The sequence below is a fragment of the Nannospalax galili genome, unplaced genomic scaffold (assembly GCF_000622305.1).
Source record: "Nannospalax galili isolate Female #2095 unplaced genomic scaffold, S.galili_v1.0 scaffold1206, whole genome shotgun sequence".
NCBI lineage: Eukaryota > Metazoa > Chordata > Mammalia > Rodentia > Spalacidae > Nannospalax > Nannospalax galili.
The window spans coordinates 147,514-171,629 of NW_008355162.1; the positions used below are offsets into that span (position 1 = coordinate 147,514).

Below are 24,116 nucleotides of genomic sequence, written 5' to 3' on the forward strand. Positions count from 1 at the left end.
TTCTGGTCTCTTCTTAATCACAGCTGATTCTTCAGCCCCAGCCAACCAGAACCCACAGATTCTCAATCCAAAATCTCACAGGAACAGCCCTGATAGTCTCTGCTTCCCTTTGAAGCTTCACAAGCCAGGCCTCCATCATCTACAACTCTTTCGGCATAACTGTTCCAAGTTCTACAGCAACAAACTCTGAGCACGCAATGGCTTTTCCAGCCCAAAGTTCCAAACACCTCCACAGTCCTCCCCTAAACATCACAGTCAGGTCTGTCACAGCAACATCCCACTCTCTTGGTACCAATTACTGTCTTAGTTTGTTCTTCATTGCTGTGACAAAATACTCTGACCACTACCAACTTGGGGAGGAAAGGGTTTTTCTACAGCAACAAATTCTGAGCACGCAATGGCTTTTCCAGCCCAAAGTTCCAAACACCTCCACAGTCCTCCCCTAAACATCACAGTCAGGTCTGTCACAGCAACATCCCACTCTCTTGGTACCAATTACTGTCTTAGTTTGTTCTTCATTGCTGTGACAAAATACTCTGACCACTACCAACTTGGGGAGGAAAGGGTTTATTTAGCTTACATATCCCAGGTCACACAGTTCATCAGGGAGCTGAAGGTAGGAACTCAGGGCAGGAACCTGGAGGCAGGAGCTGGAACACAGGCCATGAAGGAACGCTGCTTACAGGCTTGCTCCCCTGGCCCCTGCTCAGCTTTCTTTCTTATGCAACACAGGCCCACCTGCCCAGGGGTGGCACCACCCACAATGGGCTGGGCCCTCCCACATCACTCATCAAGAAGATGGCCCCACAGACACAGCCATAGGCCAGTCCAATAGAGGCAATTCTCCAATTGAGGCTCCTTCAACCCAGGTGTGTCAAGTTGACACTAACGCTATCCAGCACAGCATAGAATTGTGAATTTTCATTCTAAAGTATAATTACATATTTTTAATTTGAGAATTTTATCAGTTTAGCTACTATAGTACTTAAAAAAAAAACTTCCCAGGCTGATTTTTATTACTCTAAATTCAATTAGGTGCTTTACATTTTCTGTAGGGCACTGGTGAAGGTACGCTGGGGCTGTAGATTAATAGAAAAATAATGGCATAGAATTGTGAATTTTCATTCTAAAGTATAATTACATATTTTTAATTTGAGAATTTTATCAGTTTAGCTACTATAGTACTTAAAAAAAAAACTTCCCAGGCTGATTTTTATTACTCTAAATTCAATTAGGTGCTTTACATTTTCTGTAGGGCACTGGTGAAGGTACGCTGGGGCTGTAGATTAATAGAAAAATAATGAAAAACCTCTCGATACCTAGGAATGGGGGAGGTTCAACATCAAGGTCTGGATGCTCAGGACGACATGTAAGACCACAGCTGGCCCTCATGGGAGGCGGGAGGTCCATTCTAGAGAATCAGTCCTTCGAAGACCAGAATCTGCACATGACAGAGACCTCCCCAGTCCCCAACATAAGCCCGACACAGGCAAAACCACTGCTGTGTACAATCTGGGACCTCAGGGGAAGGGGCTGTGGGGAATGCTACCACTCAAGAGAGGGCTGAAACTGCTGCCCAGCATTAGAAGTCCTCCATCCTCCACTCCATCATCAGCCCACCACCAGAGGAATGTGGAACCATAGCTCACAGTTCCAGCTCACAGGAGGGGCCACAGCTCCAGGCTAACACAGGAGGGGCCACAGCTCCAGGCTCACACAGGAGGGACCACAGCTCCAGGCTAACACAGGAGGGGCCACAGCTCCAGGCTCATGAAGACTACAGCAGTTCCAAGCTCACAGGAAGCAATCACAGTTGCAGGCTCACGGGAAGGGTTATAATTTCAATTAAACTGGTTCCTACCATTTTCGTTTCCATGGCTGAGTCCACATGATTATACTCATTTTTAAAATAGAGCATTTTGGCCTCTGTGTAGTAAATAGAGGCAAGAGTTACTTGCTAGCTTGAATTTCTTGCTAGAGAGACATCAATATTTGAGAATAACTTTCCTTTGTTTCATTTTTGTCTTTTTTGCTTTTGAGAATATTTTTCACTTTTGCTCAAGATGACAGGTGATTGTGTGCACACGTGTCTTTCCCCATGGCCAAGGTTGGGTTTAATGTTTTTTGGTGTCAGCAAGTTTTCACATCTTCCTCCTTGGCCAGGGTGAGCCATTGATTAAACATCTTACTGAAGTCACATTTTGAAGAGTTGCCATGGCCACCATCTTCTTTCTCACCTGTGCCCTGCCCTGCGATCTGCCCTTTTCCTCCTCGGGGTTTGTCACGTGGACGATAAGGGTTGGTTTATAGGTGTGTGGCTATCTGCAAGTCCTGACCCTGGCAGAAGCGCATGGGGGGCAGCATGGTGGGGCACTTGCAGATGCCTCCCCTGCATCCCTACCTCCCCCAGTAGCTGGAGCCCTCATCCCACCTCACACCACTGCCCCTGTGGGGTGAGCTCACCAACTTCCACTTACTCCACATTATTCATATTCTTGAATTCCCAAATCCAATGACTGAAGAATATACCAAGTTCAAACTATTCCACATGTAATTGAGAAGACATGCGTTCTAGTAATACTATTTTATGAACTTATTAGATCCAGTTGGTTTACTGCACTGTTCAAATTTCCCGTTACATTATACTGTGCCTTGTTTTTTGACATGGAGTCTTGCCACACTGTCCAGTAACTGGAAGTACTATGTGTGCTTCCATGCTCAGCTCCTGCTTTGCACACTGGCAACAAAGAATTTGAGTCTTCAAGTATTATTGCCTAATCACCTACCTCTCCCATTCTGTCCATTTTACTCCATGTAGTTTGGAGCTCTGTGGTTTGGGATTCTTATCTTTATAAAATACCCCTTTATTTCTAGTAATTTTTAAAAAACATTTTATTATTTTTATGTGTATGAGTGTATTGCCTGCATACAGGTAAGTGCACCCATGTCATGCAAAGCCCGTGAAGACAGAAGAGGCCATCAGATCCCCTGGAACTGGAGTTACAGACAGTTGTTAGCTGCCATGCAGGTGCTGGGATTTGAACCCAGTCTTCTGCAAGACCAACCAGTATTCTTAACTGCTGAGCCAATCTCTCCAGCCCTATTTCTAGTAATATTTTTAAGCCCATGCTCTGGTGCTAGAGATAGCTTAGTGGTTCATAGCACTGGCTGCTCTTCCAGGACCAGGGTTTGGTTCCCAGCACCCATATGGTGGCTAATAACCACCCATAACTCTAGTTCCAAGGGATCCAATGCCCTCTTCTGGCATCTACAAGCATTGCACACACAGGCGCACAACACACATGAAAGCAAAACTCATCAAATAAAACTTTTTAAAAGCCCATCCATGGTGTTAGATTTGCATAGCCATTTATAACTGTATAACAGCCTTCCATCCTTTTTCTGTCAACCTATTTGTATCTTTCCATCTTAAACAGTTTATACTTTATCCAGCCTCAATCTTTCTTCAGTTAGGGTTTCACTATGTAGCCTGAGCTGGTCTTGGGCTGCCAATCCTCCTGCCTCTGCTTCAAGTGCTGGGATTACAGGCATGCTCCATCCCTAATCTGTCTCTTTTGATTGGACTGCTTAATACGTTTTAGTGTGATTGATCTCACTATTGGATTTTTCTGACTTTTTTGTTTCCCAAGTAGAAAAGTAGAGGGGGTAACAAGTCATATCAAATAATACCTCAGTTTTTTGTGCATCTAAATCAAATAGCCAGAAATAAAAAGTTTACACCATGGAAATATTTTTAATGAGAATCTCCTTGTGATTTTTAATTTATGAAATGATTACAAATGAAGCATAGTACTGGGAAATATGTAAAATCCATATGCTTGACTTGTATTACCATTTGTTCTCACTGTCCACAAAGAACATTAATATTTTCCTTTTTTGGAGCGTCAACTTTGGCTCACACATACTCAGTGTGTTATGATTAAAAAGAAAACAAATACTGTACCAGACTTTTTTTTTTTTTTTGTCTCAAAATAGTGAATATTTGGCAAGCACTTTTTGTTGCAAGATAACCTTTAAGTTGGAAATGACAGAGCAGTAAGTCATTACAGTTCCTTCATAATTAAACCAATAAATGCTAAGCAAAGACAAAAACCAATTATCTATTTCTTTGCAGTTTTCAAGTTGATAAACAATCTCAATCTATATATGTAACAATTTTAACAACCATGCCCTCACCTTTCACTGTTTAAGGAGACACTCATTTCAGTGGGGGGGGGGGGGGGCAGAGACCAACCCTGGTGTCATTTACCCTTGTTTTATGAGACAGTGTCTCTTGCTTGGGCTGAAGTTCCCTAACTAGGGTAGGCTATCTGGCCCACCAGTCCCAAGGAGCCCCCTCTCTGCCTTCCCAGCAGGATTACAAGCACACCTCACCATACTTGGTATTTTTACGCAAGTTCCAGGGATCAAACTCAGGTCCCTTGTACTTGGCATGGTAACTTCTCTGACTGAGAAAACACTACTTTTCAATAAACATGAGACAGAAAACCCAAAAGGAAACAGCATCATTTAAAAATTCCAGTAAATCTTTTTCATCTAATAAGCATGGATACTCTCTGTAGTGAGACACTTTTTCCACATTTACCTGTAAAATATACCATGTTTTACTTTGTGCTTGGGGATGCCTTGGATTACTGCCAGACATCTTCCCCTATTGCCCTCCACCTGGTTTTTTGACACAAGGTCTCCCACTGAACCTGGAACTGTTTCAGCTACACTGGCTGCCAGTGAGCCTCCAGGATCTTCCTGCCTACATCCTCCCCCAGAACTGGGGTTACAGGTGTGTGCCCTTACACCTGGCTTTTATGTGGGTGCTGACTCTGAACTCAGGTCCTTATGCTTGTGTAGCAAACACTTTACTCACGGAAGCATCTCTCCAGTCAAGTTTTATTTTTGGGGGCTAAGAATTCACATTTTTGTGTGTAAACTTGGAGATGTTTGAAGACAAAGCAAAGTATAAATGGGCAGGTTTTTATGCTAATTTTGTCAAAACAAGCAATTACTTTCAAATTTTAAATAGAGTCTTTTAAAAGATTTATTTTTATGTGTTTGAATATGTATCAGCATGGATTTAAAGTGCACCATATCCATGCCTGGTGCCTAAGGAGGCCAAAAGAGGGTGTTAGATCCCCTGTAACTGTTAGAAGATTGTGAACTGCTATGTGGGTGCTAGGAACCAAACCATTCTCCTCTGCAAGAGCAGCAAGTGCTCGTAACTGCTGGACCACTTCTCCAGCCCCTGAATCAACTGATCTTTAGTGGCATTACAAAACTCTTGTACTCTACATACAGTTAATTGCTGGCTTAACTGATCTTGCACATTCTTGGTCTTTCATAATTTTCTCCAAAAAATTTCCCTACCAAATTATTTTTCAACCAACTTGCCATTAATTTTTCTTTTTCCTGGTACAGTAATACAGGCCCTTTGGTGCTCAGCACTGAAAAGCATGTATTACTCTTGCAGAGGACCTGGTTCAGTTCCCAACACACATCAGGTGGCTCACAACTACCTGCAATTCCAGCTCCAGGGGATCTGACCATCCTCTGGCCTCTGCAGGTACACACACAGCCTTTTAAAAGAAATTTTTATTTTTTAAAAGGTCAAATTTCATAAATAACAAAATGTATCTTATGATGTCGGTCACACTTGTCAAGATTTTAGAGTTCAAAAGCAACCACGTGGCTAAGTTACCATCTTGAACACAAAGCTAATCTCTCAACGTTTCAGAGAAGAAATGGAATTTAAAATTCTCAGATCTCTTCAATCTGCTAAGGGCTGGTCCGTCTGTCAATCAACCTTTTATTTTTTGATATTTTGTTTTTAATTATGTGTGTGTCTATACTCACTAACTGGAAAGCTCTCTTCAGCTCATCATCTCTCAAAAGAACAGCACCGAAGCCAGGAAATAGTTGGACATCAGTCTTACTCTGTCTATCCTCCAAGTGCTGCTTACAGCAACTTTTCCAGAATAACAATCTAGTGATGCCACTCCCATTCAAACCTTGGGCAGCTCTTTACACCACCAGAGGAGGAGGGTCAAACTTCATCATGTGACTCAAGTTCCAAGGTTCCAAAGGCAGCAGCTTTGTCCATCCATCAAGTTCCAGCCACTCCACTGGTACACTCTGTACCCATGGACCTGCATCATGTTCCAAATCTAGCCCATCATTGCATAGACATTCCATAAAGCCTTTTAATATATTCATCTGGGAAACAAGTTCTTAGTCCTTTAAAATATAGTCCCTGGGTTCTCAATCTGTAAGGACTGTTTGGCATTTGTTACACTAGGTTATAATGATTAACTAGGCACAGAACTTTTACCAAGCTAAGCACAGCAATTCAAAATGAGTAACAATCAATGCAACCAAGAAAACAGGCTTAGCCCCCCAAATTCAATCAAGATGGATTAGCAACATGGACTCCCTCCCTTCCACTCACTGAATCTGAGTCCGATGGCTTACATTCACTTTGTTAGCAGGCTGGAAAACAGCAGCAGTATGTGCTACTGAGGTCTGCCTCGGGGCATGACAGAGAAAGCCCATTTCTCCCACAGGCCCAAGCAAGCAGCACTGGGGTGGTAGACTATAGAATGATTTGAAGTTTGCAGTTCAGAGAAAATGAGAAGACTGGCACCTCCTTACTCATTTCATTAAAAAAGTTGACTGTGCCAAAGAGACCGGAGAAACAATTTTGAAGTGCCTAGAATCCAATTTTCCCTCTTCCTAGGTACAGACTAGTTGGTTACATTCATTTTGAATGAACAGACTTAGAATATTATTTGGCACAAATGTACTTACAGAAACAGTCCTCAAATCCTCCAAAAATTCTATTAAGAGCTCTCTTTTCCAAGATTCTTCTAACATATATTGGGCTAAAATGATCTCTGCAGTGCTTTTCTTAAAATGAACTTAAATTTAGATTCCTAAATAATCAAAAGGGGACTCTTTCATATCTACTCTTTCGTATAGTAACACTGTTACCTAAAATCTGAAAATGTTATGCTAAACGTATTTTCAGCTCATGATTCTTTAGATATAACTAAACCTCGCTTCTCCCCAATTATCATCATTAACGAAAACAAGCCCCAGCTAATCAATGCTGTCAGCTGCTTAGCCCTCAGGCAGCATCCTAGCAGCCTTTCTCATTACCCTTATCACCCCCCCATAAATACCCCTATCATAACTGTATTGTTCCAAAGAACAGTAACTAGAATTCATAAATCAGCAGCACACATACTTAATTTTTTACATTTATTTTTAACAAATATATAGAAGACTTGTCATACAGAGGCCAAGTAACAAATTAGGTTTAGGTAGCACATGTTTAAGAAACTAATGCCTCAGCAGACATTTTCTCTAATTAGCCATTTAATCTAAAAATGTTTTCTAGCACATATATAAAAACTATGTTATGGGAGCAGTCCTCCCTCTTTTTATTTTATTATTTTTGTAATTGTTTGTTTTTTGAGACAGGGTCTTTCTGTTGCCCCAGCTGGCCTAGAACTCAATATGTAGACCAGGCTGGCTTTGATCTCAAGAGATGCACCGTCTCTGCCTCTGCCTCCAGAGTGCTGGGATCAAAGGCATGCACCACCAGACCCTCCCTTACTTTTTAAGAGGGGAGCTTGGAAGTCATGACCCCTCCGCCTCATTCTCCTGATATGTGTGTGCATCGACATCTCCTCGCTGAGAAGTACTTTCTAAAAAAAGTAATCAATTTTTTTGTTTTTTTTTAAAACCATAAGCCCACATTTGAAGACTGGGGAAATCACACCTTTTACAGGTCATATATGCAACAAAATTTATATATGTAACACATTAAGACCGTTAATAATTAGTATAACTCCAACACAATGTTTGCTACTATATTTGAAAGCATTTATTTAAAATATGTCAATCTCCTTCCAAAACACGGAAGACAGGTGAGGCCATTTCTTATGAGGTATATGGCAACAACAACAAAAAAAGTCCTAAATGCAAAAGGACCATAGGGTACCTAAATACAAAACTGAACTTTGGCAATGAGTGTTATACAGAGTAACACAGCCAATGGGAAAGACTCTTAGTGCTTCGCATTAGAGTGGTCATGTCCATACTTGCTCCTCCCTGGAAGGGTGAGCTGTAACCCTGCCCCAGAAGCCTCAGAATTGTCAAATGTGGGCCTGTGGGCTAACATTTGTTTTTTTCTGAAACCTCAGTACTACAGCTGTACAAATTACACTTTAAAATATTTGAAACAGATATTGAATTTATTGGTTGGCTATGAGTAGGAAAATACATTGGTAAGGAAAAAGAGACCCTGTATATAAATATAATACTAGCTAGTTACAATTTGACCAAGAAGATTCCACTGAAAAGAACAGTAAAAGCCCTTGCTACCACCAGTCCATATGGTATAAATTCAGTTTCTCATTACCCTTATCAAAGAGCTGCCTAGGCAAATGTGACATTCTTTGAACTTAGTGCAGATAATGTGCTGGGTTTTGTTACATGAATGGTAAACAAGAGTTAGTCCAGTGCATTACACATATAATGTACTGTGAATAAAGACTACTCTATTTCAGACACTACATCAACATACCAGTTTTTAAAATTATGTAACCAAAGGGGCAAAGTAAGCATCTTAAAATACTGCCTGTGCCTGGGGGACACTGGCTTGTGTTCTGAGGTCCTGCCAATACCTATAACTGGAATTCTGCTTCTTCCCTCCACTCCTACTCTTTGAGACAGGGTCTCATTATTGAGCCCCAGCTGGTGGCCTGGAACTTGCATGTAGTCCAGGCTGGCCCTGAACTCATAGAGATCCCCTGCCTCTAGCTCCCAAGTGCCAGGATTAAGTGAGCCACCACACCCAGCTGGTACTGGATATTCTGACTCATTCAAAGACAAATGCCTGAAATGATCTTGCCTAGGCTGGCTTCATCCTATAAAATGACTACCAAACCTGAAAGTCATGATGGAAACTAATTCTGTAACTTTAGTAAAAAAGCGGAACTCCATAACTTGAACATACTATTGAAAAACTGAATCTTAGAAGAGACTTGAAATTATAATTTAAACATTTAGAAGTGCATTCTACCCAATTTAATTATATCTTTAGGTTTCAAAGTGCTAATACAAAGTAAGTTTTCCTGGTAATCACCAAATCAAAGATACAAGCAAAACATTTCTTGGAGATGTTCTTTGACTATGTTCTGGGACTATTAAAGTTGCAATCAACAATTTAGTTCTACAACTTCAGTTTAAATTATGCTATAAATTAATTTTGATGAACATTATTTAAATTCTCAAAGCATAAATAATTACCACCAATACTGTAAACTGTACTTCAAAAGATTTACAAGGAATTGAGTGCCTCCAATCTTCTCATCCTTAAAATAGGAAACAGACTCCAAATATTCTGTAAAACATTCCTAAAATGGATATTTATCCAGCAACAACACTGAAATTACATTATGGCAAAACATTACATATATTTATTACAGAATTCTTAAAAAATAATCTACATCATGAAAACAGACTATTTTCTGCTGTATTTAAGTGAGTATAGATTATTGGAAATTATTAAGGACACAAATTTTAAAACATAAAATCTTGTTTAACAAAAGTATCAGTCTATTTTGGTGTGATCATTTATTACCTATAGATTCAAAATATTTCTCCTTTGAAGGTTACAGTTGTAAATCTACACTCTTGGTTCAATTTTTCACTATCTAAACAAGGTGGAGAAGATGTTTAAACTGACCCACAGAATGTAGTATGCCCGAAAGAGGCAAAACTAGTATTTTCAAGACATAACAGGCAATTGCATCTTAATATGCTGCCTCCCAATTCAAATATACCGTAGACAACAACAAATACAGATGAAAACATTTTGTGTAAAGCTCAAACCTTTATCATCTAACAAGTGCACTCTAGTTCCAGCATCTATGAAAAGAATACATCTTCCGTTAACAAGTACAACATAAGTGCTCCTTCCCTGTCCTTACACAAAGCTATCTGGACCTGCGAGTCCACAATGTAGATCACAGGAAAAGTGGCTTCCTTAGTCTCATCAGTCCAGCCAGCTCCAGCTCACCCTCCCTGGAAATTGTCATGATGCACATTACCAACACAGTGTTTAAGAAAAATGAGTAAACACATATTCACACTTCACACACAAAGAGCAACAAAAACACTGTAAGAAGTCACGCACTGGTTCTATACCAACGTACTGATTATAAATTGGATGTGTTTGGTGTCAGCACAACTTAAACAAAGAGAAAAATAATCTACAAACAAACAAAAACCCACCATCACAATAAAGATTTACAAACAAACAAACAAAAAACTTAAAGGAAAAAGCAGGTCCAGGATAAATTCAAGATCAAGACCTTTCAGAGAACTTTTTAAAAAAAGAAAAAATTTTTTTCATTTATTTAAACAGTATGTAATTTTATTTCCTCTTTAAAAAAGCACAAACAATTAAATGTTTTCTCATAAAATTTTAAGTCATCCAGAATGACTGAGTCTCTGTATAAAAACTGTTAATAACATTCAACAATTCTTTTAATGCTCCATGGCATCCTTTTGCTCCCCTGCCTGCAGATGAAACAAAAGCAGCTGGACTGGGTTCTCTCCGAGGTTCATCTGATTTGTAAAGAGAACCAGTGACCAAGAACAGAACACACCAGTTAACTCTGTGAAGCTAAAGGTGACTTTACCTCTAAGCTACTAATGGCACTATGGGCAAAATACAGGGTATGGTATAACTTTCATCTTGGCTGACACATTAAAATTAGTCACTTTAAAAATGATCTGAACAATTGTCTTAGGAACCGGTTTTGAAATGCATCTAATTTATAGTGCTTCAAAAATGGAAAATTATTCTTCTTAAAAAAAGGAATGATTTTAAAAATGTAAGAGAGTAAGGAATGCACATGATAGTCATATTCTGGGTGACAAGCGGCACTGTGCAACAACACAAGAAGCAGTGCTCAGGGCTGGTGCGCAGAGCCCCAGGACTCGATGAACATGTTCCAAAATGTGCCACCAACAGGGAAAGCCACAGCTCATAAAAAAGCATCTTCATAAAATTCTCACAAATGTTACAGTTTTTAAAAAATATAAAAGATGCACAGATTTTCTCTGCATGCACAGGCAGTGCTTGGTGAGAACAAATTGAGGCAGGCACAGTGGAGAAAGGACAGAGGGTATCTCAGAAAGGAGTTAAGAAGCTGTTCCTAAGCAGCTGCAATTTTTTAACTTAAAAAAGTTAAAGATTTAAAAATACCACAATGTACATATATTAACTATCATATTCAGTCCATAAATGCCTACAGATCAGCTTACCTGTCCTGGTAGATAGTTTTCATAAAAATTCAGGAATTCATACATAAGTTGCTTCTGGTCCAAGAAAATGTCCCAAGGTCTAAGACTCAGATTTAAAGAGTAATGTTCTCAATTTAAAAATAAAGTAGTACAAAAGGGCCAACAAAACCCTAACAGTGCAAATCATTGCAGAGAAAGTCTGTTGCAACCTTTTTACCAGCTGGCCTTCAGAACATAGGACATGGGTTAAAAAAAAATAGCCTTAGTTTATAATACAACTGTTTTCAAATTTGATTTTTTAGTACAAAATTTCATAAATCAGGTCTTCTATGGATCATATACAATCATAAAGGCTAAATTCAAATTCTACATTTTACAAACAAGTCTGAAAAAGAGGGAGTAAAGCCTGGAAGAATGGTCTCTGGATGTTATTACTGGCCTCAAAAAAGTAGTGCTACAGATTTCTGTGTAGACAGAATATGCTGCTCAAACATTTTCCTATTTCAAGGCATGAAAATATTATACTGGAGAGAAGAAACAGGAAAATTACTTGTAACAAATTAAAGATGGGTGTGAGCACACCAATCCCTGTCTAGCAGTGTATAAAGATACTGCATTCAGAATTTGCTGTTGCTAGCACCTGGCTTTCACACAAGAACCTCACATCAACTATCAGACTGAAAATTCAAATCCTCATTGAGAAAACCCCCAGTGGCCATACCTCACTCCTCTATATTCAGATCGTCACAAGTTTACAAGTAAAAGCAAAACCAAGGTCCTCTGAAGATCCTGGACTACCTCCTGCCGGAAGGGTGAATGCCATTAACTTGGGGCAGGAGAGGCAGTAAGAGCTCCAATTGTGCAAACAGAGAGAAGTGGTCGGAGGGAATCAGTGGGTGTGGGCAGCCGCTGATGTTATTCTCCACTAGCCAGTGGTGGTCCAGAGGCCCCAGGATGGCTAATGTGTTCAGCTGAGGTTTAGAGTAGAAGATGTAGTCAATTATACCCTGCAAACAACAATAAAAAGGGTAAGGGCCCATGTAAGAGAACACCAAAACACTGTTTTCAGGACATCCTTCATCATATCTGGCAAAAAAAAGACATTTACTAGCTTTCAGAAGAAGCAGTACTACAAAAACCAAATGCTCAATCCCCTGCACCAAAAAGGGCAACAAAATACAGTCAACAAATTACTCCATCAATGTTCAACTCAACAGAATGAAACATTCTTATCTGGATCTTTACCAAATCTTAAGCCCTGAACAACCTTCCATGATACCGCCTGACTCTTTCCTAACTTATTTTGTGCCATTTTCCCTTGCTCACTACCATAATGCTATGCTAGACTTTGGGGGACAAAGGCAGTTTGTACACTAGACTAAATTCTTTTCTATGACTTAGAGACATAAACACTTTCCTCTTCCTGTCACTTCGTAAATTTCTTTTCAACTGTCAAACCTATAACCATTTCCTAAAGACTTTTTAAAAGCACTATGCTCACCCCTGTAACACCTCTGGGGTGGTTTGAATGAGAATGTCCCCATACTTGGCCCCAGCTAGTGGCACTGTTTGTGGAGGTTTAGGAGGCTCAGTCTTGCTGGAGGAAGCATGTCATTGGGGACAGGCTTTGAGAGCTCAAAGCCTCATCCCAGTTCCAGTGTCTTTCTCCTTACTTCCTGTGCATGCTTGTTTGCTCCAGTTGCCACGGCTCCCCACCATAACAGACTCTTATCCCTCCAGAACCATAAGCCCAATAAACTCTTCCTTCTCTAAGTTGCTTTGGCCATGGTGTTTTATCATAGCAAAAGAAAAGTAACTAATACAGCCTCTAGCCACTAATTTTTTCCCCCGGTTAATTTCTATCCTTAGTTGTAAGGACATACCTGTGTGGTTGGAACAACTATAATCTTACTGAATGTCCTCCAAAGATCTACATGTTAAAGGCTCCCCCGCCCCCCAGGGTGGAGCCACTGGGAGATGCCAAGGACCCTCAGGAGGTGGGGCGTTATGGGAAGTACTTAGGTCAATGGAAATACATCCCTGAGAAGGGGATTATAGGCCCTCAGCCCCTCCTCTTCTTTTCTGTGTTTGCTTTCTGGCTACTGAGGTGAGCAATATGTTCCATCACATACTCCTACCATGATGTACTGCCCTAGCAGAAAGGCCCAAAGCTGTAAGACAACTTGCTCCAGAACCTCCAAAACTGTTGAGTCAAAAATAAACCTTTTCTTTGAATAAAACAGTCACTGACATTTTGTTACAGTATTAGGAAGCTATCTAATATAAGGTGTGCTTAAAGCCAAGTGTGGTGACATATGCCTGTGAGGCTATCATATGAGAGGCAAGGAAGAAGATTGAGAATCTGAGGCAAGTGTGGTCCAGGTAGTGTGACCCTGTCTAAAAAACACAAACAGCCAGGCGTAGGGTGGTGCACACCTTTAATCCCCGCACTTGGGAGGCAGAGGCAGGCAGATCTGAGTTCAAGGCCAGCGTGGTCTACACAGTGAGTTCCAGGCTAGCCAGAGCTATGGGGAGATCCTGTCTCAAAAAGACTTAAAAAACAAAACAAAAACCACAAACAAAAAGTCTTTCTCATTGTATCACAGCTGCATTAGCATAGGGCTGTGTCTGCCTGTGCACCAGGGCATAACACCTAGCACACAGGTTTTGCCACTATCTTCCACTGACTTTTTCATCCTCTTCTATCATGTGTTTTTGGTCAAAGACACTGATGCATACCCCCAAGTGCCTACATCTGACACCAAACTAGGTAACTGCAGTATTTCATACCCAGCTTTTAGTAATCAACATCGAAGAAAGCCACAAAAGGTGAAGCCTAACCAAGGATTGCTTTACTACCATTATTTCACCTGACTTCTCATTCTGGAGAACATTCTACTAGGTTATCTAAAAAGCAAATGTGCAACATCAACCATGTGGAACTCTACAGACCAGCAATGAGAGCACTGCTGCCAATGAATGAAGGTCACGTGACTGCAGTCAGCGCACACACCAATATTCGAAAGACTTACTGAAGTTACAAGATTTGTTGATAAAATGGAGGTTTTCAAAGTTTACAGATCTTAAGACACACCTTGAAATCAAATGTGTAATTTGTGTAAGGCATCAGGCCATTCTCATAGGCACTCTTCAACTTGAAACCATGAGTGATTCTTCCATTGGTCATTCCATTCTTCCCATTACAGCTGAAATTTGTAAGACTTTCATTATATCTCAGTTCCTTAAAGTCTTTATGATTTGTTTCTACTCCGCCGGTGCTCAAATATTCTACAACACCTATATGAAAAGGAATGTACTTTTATATGTCGAGGACACGCTATAGAAAACAAAATATAACTTTAAAAATCACGTTGTAATAGTGTAAAGCCACAAAGATTCCTATTCTCTAAAATGTTTTTCTTAATTAGCTATAATTTTCCCATATTCTTTATATAATTATAATCATAGTACAGCAAATATTTTACATTCTGGTTTATTTAAAGCTATATCTGACAAACAGACGTGTTGTCCCAAATCCTTCCACAGTTGTATAAACAGCTGGCTGGAGTAAGTTAAATTAGACTAACTCCTTTAAAAAACAAAAAAAAAAGCAGTGGCTGCTCATGCAGAGGACCTGGGTTCAGTTCTCAGCACCTACATTGTGGTTAACAACTGTAACTCCTGTTCCAGGGGGTCTGACAGCCCTCTTCTGGCCTCTGCAGGTACTGCACTACAGGAGTACACTTTACATACATGCAGGCAAAACATTCACACTCATAAAAATAATTTTTTAAAAAAACAAACAAAAAACATTACAGGGCTGGTGAGATGGCTCAGCAGGAAAAAGTGCTTACCCTGAAAGCCTGATGACCTCAACTCAGTCTCCAGAACCCATGTAAACGTAGAAGGAGAGAACAACTCCAAGTTGTCCTCTGACCTCCACACTTGAACCTTGACACACACGTTTACACACACTTTTTCACACACACACACACACACACACACACACACAAACACACAGTTTCTTTAAAAAATACATCTCAAAATATTTCTAAGTCACAAAGTACCCATTCTGTATAAAATAGGACTTCTCTCACCCGAGTCTGGCAAAGAATTCAGATCTGCACACAGCACAAGTGGAATAGCTCCACATTCTCCCAGTACACTGGATTTGGGGCTTCGAGAGGCTTTATCAATAATATTTTTCACTTCTGAGAGGAACATCATAGTTTGTACCAACTTCACATCAGAGTATTCAGGGTCCCAATGCATATGAGCATTAGCCACAAGAATAAGTTGTTTTTCTGTTCCAAGATGTGGTTTTCCAGCTATATTAGATAAAAAGAAAACAAACTGTCCATCAGCCTACAGCATCTGAAAGCAATTTCCTATCAATCATGGAAATCCGTCGTATAAATGGAGCTTGTACCTTAACTTCTAGTTGATGGTTTTAGTCCTGAAGAACTCACTACTTGTACAGAGATGGCCTGTGACAGCTGTTTTCAGATGTCCTAAATCAACTCTCATTTGAATCTCAACTCTCTTAGACATACACTTTTTAACGGTCATTCATTCTCTGGGTTCACCCCCTCTACCACCCATAGCGCTGGAGATGGAGCCCACTGAGATGCATCCCCCAGTAAAGGGTTTTAACTTTCATCTTTTCCATCTCTAACTATCCTGAATTCTGATTCCTCAAGTGACACGTTTCAGTTTTCAGCAGTCACTATATATTTTTTAATTTTTAAAAAAGTGGCTCTCTTTCCCAAACTAAAAACCTTTAATATTGTTAGTTAGTCAGGAAGAGACATTAGCTTTACCAAATATCTTGCTGACAAGAAAGTGTGAAACGGATGGTGTCCTGGTCCCTCAGTGGTTGCTTCACATACTATTTATCACAATGTTTCAGATATTCTTTTTTTCTTTTCATGCTTTCTCAAGGTTTGTATTACCTTTCTGAGCAATGATTTCCCATTTTTTTAGCTTTGTGGTAGAGAAAAAGATGCATATTTTAGAAAAGAAATTCTCACTGAATTTCTACAGGTGTTGGACCAGACCATTAATACATAATGAGATTTCTGCTTTTGAGGCTGTCTAATTGAAACTACTGGATTTGGGGAGGGGACATCAATTTTATAGGGTGTGAAAAGGTTACTCACATGACATTTCAATCAATTCCTTTCGAAGTTCTAGTAGTACTGCAACTCCAATGTTATCTTTTGTCATGACTCTATTCAGCATAGCTTCAGACCCTTCTGAATTTGCCATTGCTAGCTGATTAAATTCTACAGTGTGTTTCTGAACCAAAGTAAATCTAAAACAAAACACAAATGTAAACTGGGAATAGCAAGATAGATATTTCTCACAAAGAACTATTTCTCACAAAGTTCTTTAATACATATAATGGTATTTAAATCACATTATGGAAAATCCTCAACATTTAGCACCAATTTCCCAAATCTATTTAAAGTTGTTTCCAGTCTGGTTTGGTTTGTTTTTGTCATGCTAAGGACTGAACCCAGGATCTTATGCATATTAGGCAAGTTCTCTACCACTGAGGTATAGTCCCAGACCTTAAAATTATTTTTTCATCGGTTACTGATACAAATAAGATCTTGAAATACCTTTATAACTTAATACGGTGTCATTGGGTTTAATGTTGGAATATTTCCTCTCACAACTTTTAAACAATTCTTTTCCAAAGTATAGGTCCCCCAGAAGGAACGCTGGCTACATAGTACTTCTATCAGCAACTGGAATTAAGGCCCTAACACACACCTGAAGAACAACAGCCCTTTCAGTGCCTCCAAAATAGGCTGTTTCTAATCATTAAATACAGGCTCTTTTACATTTTAAACAATAATACTGCTTTCTTAGGTAATACTATGCACTTCATTCTCTTAATTTGCCAATCAATTTCCACATCCTTGAACCCATCCTGCAAACACTGAAGACATTTTCCTTTAAAAACAGATGACATGGGCTTACTTTTCTATCTTGAAGAATATTGCGCAGCCATCAACATGTTTTCTCTCTTGCTCTGACATCGTCCTAGCTCGAGATTTAGGACTAAAGAATCCATTATAGCCACGTTCTTTCAGCTCTACCAGAAAAAAACTGTAATACTGTTCCGTTTCAACCTCCTGAAAAAAAATTGTAAACAGCAAAGTTATTTCAAAAAACAAACATTAGCCTTACACATTAACCCTGTTTATATGGCTTAAAATAACATTTTTTTTTCAACAGACTGAGCTATGGACTAAGGATTGTAACATCATTACCATGTAATTTATCTAAAACCAATTATAACACTTGACAGTCTGCAGTCTCTAGTTGTCAGTGCAATTCTTTGTAGTTTAGGAGTAAGAAAAGACACCTATACATGTATGTTTATGTCTTAGAACTAATGGAACAAGAATCATTCAAGGAGAAAGAATTTCAACTGTCATTGATTATAATTCCAGACCCATGAGGAGAAAGAAAACTAAGACTGCAAATTATTAAGAGTTGGGCTGAAAAACTCAAGTGACTGTGCATAAAGTCCAATCCTTTCCTCACTATGCCCTAATTATTCTGGTAACACTTGCTGGTAAAACAAAATTATATTCAGGCAATGACACAATTTTAGTAACTTTGCCACCTAATCTAAACACAGCATGCAGGGGACAGTGAGTATTTAGTGGATCCTGAAAGGTTTAAAACCTGGCTGAATTCATTTGTCTTATTCGGTAGCTATGCTGCCAGACAAGGCAGTTACTGCTCTCAGAACTCACTGAAAACAGCGAAGGCCAGTATTTTAAGAGCTGCTGAAGTTAGGATTTCAAATCTTTTAGTATAACACGTATTCTATTCTAATTGCTTCTTGTGTCAAGGTTTAGAGATTCATGCAACTTAAACAGTCTTCTGCACGACTTACCTGAAGACTTATAATATCGGCATTGCAGCTCAAGATTTCTTGAATGATGGCCTTTTTCCTGTAGTCCCAATTTAGTGCCCATGATGGACAATAGCCGTATAACTGCCGGGTCGCATATTTATCACAAAGAACATTATAGCACATGACAGAAAACAAGGCTGTAGGAAAGATAACTTTACTTATTCACACACATGGCAGAAAAAAAAAAAAAAAAAAGAAAAACCAACCATAATTATGTCAGTAATGGTCCTCACTAAGATGTTAGGTCTGACTTCAACTACTCAACACACAGTCACTGAAAAGCTACTACTATATGCCAGATCTGGGAACAGAAAGGAAGATCAAGTAATGAAAGGACAGATAGCTGAACCAACCCAAACACAATGTGTTAAATGAAAGGACAGATAGCCGAGCCAATTCAAATACAATGTGTTATCTACTACAGAAGCTGAAGAACAAGACTGTGAACCTCTTAAACAAGAGTCCTCATTTCTTCTATACCTCCAACTGTTAATGAAGGGTATAGAAACATGGAAGGCAGTTTCCTTAATAAGCATATCTAGTTCTTTTTTAAAAAATAATTTATTTTAATTTTATGTGTATGAGTGTATTGCCTGCATGTAAGTGCACCCATGTTGTGCAGTGCTCCAGGAGGTCAGAAGAGTTTGTGAGCTGCCTTGTGGGTGCTGGGAACCGTACCCTGGTCTTTTGCAAGAGCAGCCAGTGCTCTTAACTGCTGAGCCATCTCTCCAGCCCCATTTTCTTTCTTCTATACAACAACTACAGGCTAACTTGGAGATACACTGTGAGTTTAGCTCCCAAGCACTTTACGCACTAAAATAAAAGTATCACAACAAAGCAAACCACACAACTTTTTTGACTTCTTACTTAGTACATAAAATGTTTTTTATACTGTAATATATTAAATGTGTAACAGCATTGTTGTAAAACATACAGATTAAGAACTATCTCATTACTAAAAAACATTGAACTATTGGAAAAACAGTGATGACGGACAGACTTGACAGAGGGCTGCCACAGTAAACATCACAATCATCTATGAATCAAAATAATACAAAGTGCCATGAAACAAGACGGGCCTGCATGGCTAACCCATGCAGAAGGAGGGGAGCACCACACACCAAGTCCCATCGCACATCCTGGAGCTCCTAAACCACTTCACAAGATTTAGGTAAAGGAGGAGTCATAAGCTCAAACTTTCTCTCAAGTAATAAAGCTATCTTATGATTTTTGTAATGTCCAAGACGTTTGGAACACATTAGCATTTGGAAACGTCCAATGCAGAAAGGTTTTGGCTTATTTACCAAATGATCCCGACCGAGACTTTATGTAAGGTTCTCAGCAATGGCAGTGCTAATATTCTCCATGGCTAAAATCTTTGCTAAAGGGACAGGCTGTTAAGTGCGGTTACTTAGCTACATCCCTGGTCTACATCCCTAGATGCCAGAAGTACTCCCAGTTCTGACAATCAAAATCGTCTCCAGACATTGCCAAATGCCCGATAAAGGATAAAACTGCTCCTGGTTGAGAAGTGACACATTAGAATTTATTCTTTATTACCTCCCAAACCAAATCAACAATAAGAATTTTGCTTTACTGTTCTCTGTAACCTGAAGCATGCCAAGCACAGATTTAGGTTTATCAAGACCAGATCCAACTAACAGTTCCAGCCCAGCTTGGAGACCCAGCCTCAAAAAGAACAAATAAATAAACACATAAATAAATAGGGTTACTAACCAGTTGGCCTTGTTCTGTCTGGTTCTTGTAACATGATCCAAGATCTTGGAGGGGGTTGTTCTGTTGAAACTGGGTGAACACAGAAAACAGAATTAAGTGACATTCTTACATGTGTTCCTAATAAAAAAGTTTAAACAAATGACCACTTACTTCTTTTTGCAGTACCTGACAAATTATCAAGCAAATAGTTCAGTAGCTTCCTTGTTCCATCTGGTTCCAGACAGAGGTTTAATATATCCTGGGTAAGTGGATTTCCTGGAAATGTTTTTTTTTTAATAGTTAAGCTCAGTACTAAAAGTATTTCAACTTGGAAAAGCATATCAAAATTATTACCCTAACACCATGAAAATTTATGAGATACCTATTCTATAACAATGTTATAATTGGTAACAACTTACTATAGAAAAAAATCACTTTTGTTGGTTTTTCTTTTTTTGGGGGGGGGTGTCTTTTTTGAAACAGGGTCTCCCTTGTAGGCTCCAACTGGCCTGGAACCTGCTATACAGACAGGGCTAGACTCAATCTCACAGAAATGTGCCTGCCTCTGCCTCTTGTGTGCTGGGATTATAAAGGTATGCACTACCATGCCCATTTATATATATATGGGGCTAGAGAGGTGGCGCAGTGGTTAAGAGCTGATTGCTCTTGCAAAGGCCCAGGTTCAATTCCCAACACTCACATGGCAGCTAACAACCGTCTATAACTACAGTTACCAGGGATCCTACCCCTTCTTCTGACCTCCACAGGCATTGAACAACATGAGTGTACTTACACACATGCAGACAATATACTCATACACATAAAATAAAAACAATATTTTTTAAAATTATGCCATGTTTTTATTGATGGACTAATGTCAATATAGATGTGCCTCACCAATCTTTTTAATAACAGAGATGGCTGTAACAGTCAAAACTGAAACTAGGAGCTGGAGAGATGGCTCCACAGTGTAACACCAAGCACCGCTCTCCCAGAAGACACAAGTGTGGTTCCCAATATCCACATCTGGTAGCTCACAACTGCCTTTAACTGTAGCTCCAAGCAAGAGATCCAATGTCTCTGGACTCTGGGGATACCTGCTCGCCTGCCACCCCCCTTTCCTCATCATCAAATGTAAATGTTTTAACTGAAACTGGACTACAGTAGGGAGCTGTGAAGAGATTAAGAATGTGACAGAACTACAAGGAAAGAGAAACCAAACTACAAAAAGACATTTAATGGCCAACCTAAGTCATGCACTTAGATTTTTTAAATCCTACTGAAGGCTGGGCATAGTGGTGGCATGGTTTTAAATCCCAGTTCTCAGGAGGCAGGGGCAGGTGGATCTCTATGAGATAGAGGCCCATCTGGTCTACATAGAGTTCTAGGCCATCTGGAACTCTTCTACATCTACAGGGAGACCTCTCCTCAAAAACTAAAACAAAACAAAAAAACAAACAAAAGAAAGAATCCTACTGAATGAAACCAGAGGGCATATTTGGTTAAGCTGCTTAAGCATTAGTTAACACAATAAAGAAAAAAATTCTCGCCCTCTGGGGTATTTACAAGCCATCTGTAAATATAATGGCTTGTAAATAACCCAAATGAAAGTAAATTTTCCTCAAAGGGCTTTTTAAATGAAGAATGAAGCCTGACAGTGCAATGTAGCATTTTAACTAAAGGCATTCCAATCTACTATACGAGCAATGTGTGTAAGAAACAGCTCCATTTAAGAAAGACTAGTCTATAGAGGAAAGAAAAAAGACAAAATTGATTTTAATTATGCCAAAGAGAGATGTAAAGATAGGGTATTTAAGAATGACCACAGCTGAGGAAAAGTGGCCTTGTGAAAGACTCTATCCAAACCAGCAGTGATGGTCAAAGAAGAGGGTCTAACAGAAGACAACCCAGAATGTAAGTCCTACAAACAGCAGAAGTAACTACGGTGAAACTGTGGGTATTCTGCAAAGATGCTGAGAAAATGTCATAAAGAATGTCATAAAGAAACCTATTTTGTACACCAACTGAACATAACAAAAAGAAACAAAAGGAAGATGGATTATATAGATGGAAAACTGCCAGTTAAAGTACCTTTAAGATACCTTTCTGCTTTAAAATTCTGATTTCAATAATCAGAAAGGATAAAATGTGCTATGAGCACAAATGTATGTCTTTGCAAAAAGGTAAATTATGAAAATGTCGCTTTCTCTCATGTGTGGTTTTTACACCTGCCCACAGCTCTCACATCTCTACGAGATGCAATTACCAGAACCTTTGCTGAGCCTAACTTGAGAAAATTATGTCGAACAAAAATTTCTCAGTACCAGGTAATCAGTCCATTTCAACCAGTTCAACACTGATGCTATCATTTCATTACTTTCTAGTTAAAAAAAAAAAAAAATAGAGGAAGGCTGGCGATATAAAGCAGTCATAGAACATTTACTGAGCTGCATGGGTTTAATCTCCAGTACCATAGAATAAAAGCAGAAGTAACCACCAACTACTTAGATCTGTGATCTTCCTTTCTGAAACCTCACTGTATTAAAAACAATCCCCAAACACAAGCATCTATTTATAACTCTAGTAAATGCAGCTGAAGCTACAAGTTTGGGGCTCAGTGGTTAAGAGCACTGGTCGCTCTTCAAGAAGACTCAGGTTTGGTTCTCAGCACCCACATAGCAACTAACAACCACCTGGAGCTCCACTTCCAGGGAATGTGATGCCCTCTTCTGGCCTCTGCAGGCACTACATACATAATGCACTTACATAAATGCAAGCACACTCCTACAGATAAAAGTAAATAAATAAAAAAAATGTAAGATGTAACTAAAGCCCAGTAACGTATTTTCTCCAATGCCTGTTTTGTTCTTTCAGAATTCCTCTAAATATAAATCTGCTTTTCACCATAGGGTAAGGCTACCAACAATACAATTCTAGAATTAAAACATGATCTTGCACCCTCAGAAGTAAGTAGCAGAAGTAAATTATGAAGAGCTGCTTCATGGCAGATGATGCTGTACTTTCCCTACTCTTCCTGCTGAGTGCAAGCTCACACTGCCAGTGAAACAAAGACAAATATGCAGAGGGGGGGAAATAGGCTAGACCTCTCAAAGCCTAAGGAATGGCACAGCAGTTCCCAGGTTTATTCTCTGCTTCATTTATCTGACACAGGGCTAAAAAGTCAGTACATGGAACAACAAGGAGAGACTTTAGACTTCTGCCCTTGAGAAGTAGAGTCGAGGCTGGAGGTGGATCAGCAGTGAAGAGCACCATCTGCTCTTGCAAGAGGACTTGGGTTCGGTTCCCAGCACATACATGGTAGCTAATACCCATCCTAACTTCAGTTCCAGAGGATCTGATGCCCTCTTCTGACCTCCACAGGCAGTGCACAACACAGGTGCACTCATACACACGTAGGCAGGACATTTATCCACATAAAACAATGCTGGGCATGGTGGCACATGCCTTTAATCCCAGCACTCGGGAGGCAGAGGCAGGCAGATCTTTGTTAGTTCAAGGCCAGTTTGGTTTACATGGAGAGTTCCAGGTCAGCTGGGGCTGCAGGGAGACCCTGTCTCAAAAAGACCAAATAATAATAATAATAATAAATAATTTTTTAAAACAAAGTAAAGGCCTACTGGGATGGTGTCATAATCTAAGACTTTTACCCTTTGTGTAACAAGCTCCTCCATCTTCCGTCTGTAATGCTGCCAGAGGGAGCCAAAGAGAAGTAGCTTTCACCATTTTCCAGCAGTAACAAGGAGACATCAATACAGGGAGACCAAGTGGAAGAAAAGCCCTAACATTCTGCCCAGCAGCAATGAGGAACTCCTATTCCTAGGTGTAGCAGAGCCTTCATATCTGAGTTCTATCTCCTGCAGTAGCAGAGATGGTGGTCCCTGCTTCCCTGGCCAGAGCAGAAAGCCAATTAAAAACAGAAAGCTTACATAAAATCTTAAGGATCATAATAATAATGTGCCCACATCCATTCAACTGATAATTATGAGAAAATAAAATTATCAAGAGACTCCGAGAAGCACAGGACAAAGACAATACGGCTAAGGGACTGAAGAAGTAATGACTGAAAAACTCTCCAAATCTGGTAACTGTGCTGGATAGCTTAGTGTCACCT

At 39.6% G+C, this 24,116-nt stretch overlaps 1 protein-coding gene across 6 annotated transcripts in view; it reads right to left on the reverse strand.

Annotated features, from left to right (window-relative positions):
* Window positions 1-7,258: 7,258 nt before the first annotated feature.
* Window positions 7,259-24,116, reverse strand: part of Cnot6 (CCR4-NOT transcription complex subunit 6) — a 74,639-nt gene continuing 57,781 nt past the window's right edge. For 4 of the 6 annotated variants that reach the window (XM_008852229.3, XM_029555613.1, XM_029555612.1 and 1 more), the window contains 8 exons: window positions 20,156-20,260; window positions 20,006-20,074; window positions 18,248-18,405; window positions 17,320-17,474; window positions 16,491-16,645; window positions 15,429-15,659; window positions 14,426-14,628; window positions 7,259-12,338 (listed from right to left, as the gene is read on the reverse strand). In XM_008852229.3, coding sequence (XP_008850451.1) covers window positions 12,126-12,338; window positions 14,426-14,628; window positions 15,429-15,659; window positions 16,491-16,645; window positions 17,320-17,474; window positions 18,248-18,405; window positions 20,006-20,074; window positions 20,156-20,260 — 1,289 coding nt within the window. In that variant the 3' untranslated portion in view covers window positions 7,259-12,125. The remainder of the gene's footprint in view (window positions 12,339-14,425; window positions 14,629-15,428; window positions 15,660-16,490; window positions 16,646-17,319; window positions 17,475-18,247; window positions 18,406-20,005; window positions 20,075-20,155; window positions 20,261-24,116) is intronic. The other 2 variants (XM_008852230.3, XM_008852231.3) reach the window with 2 other exon arrangements.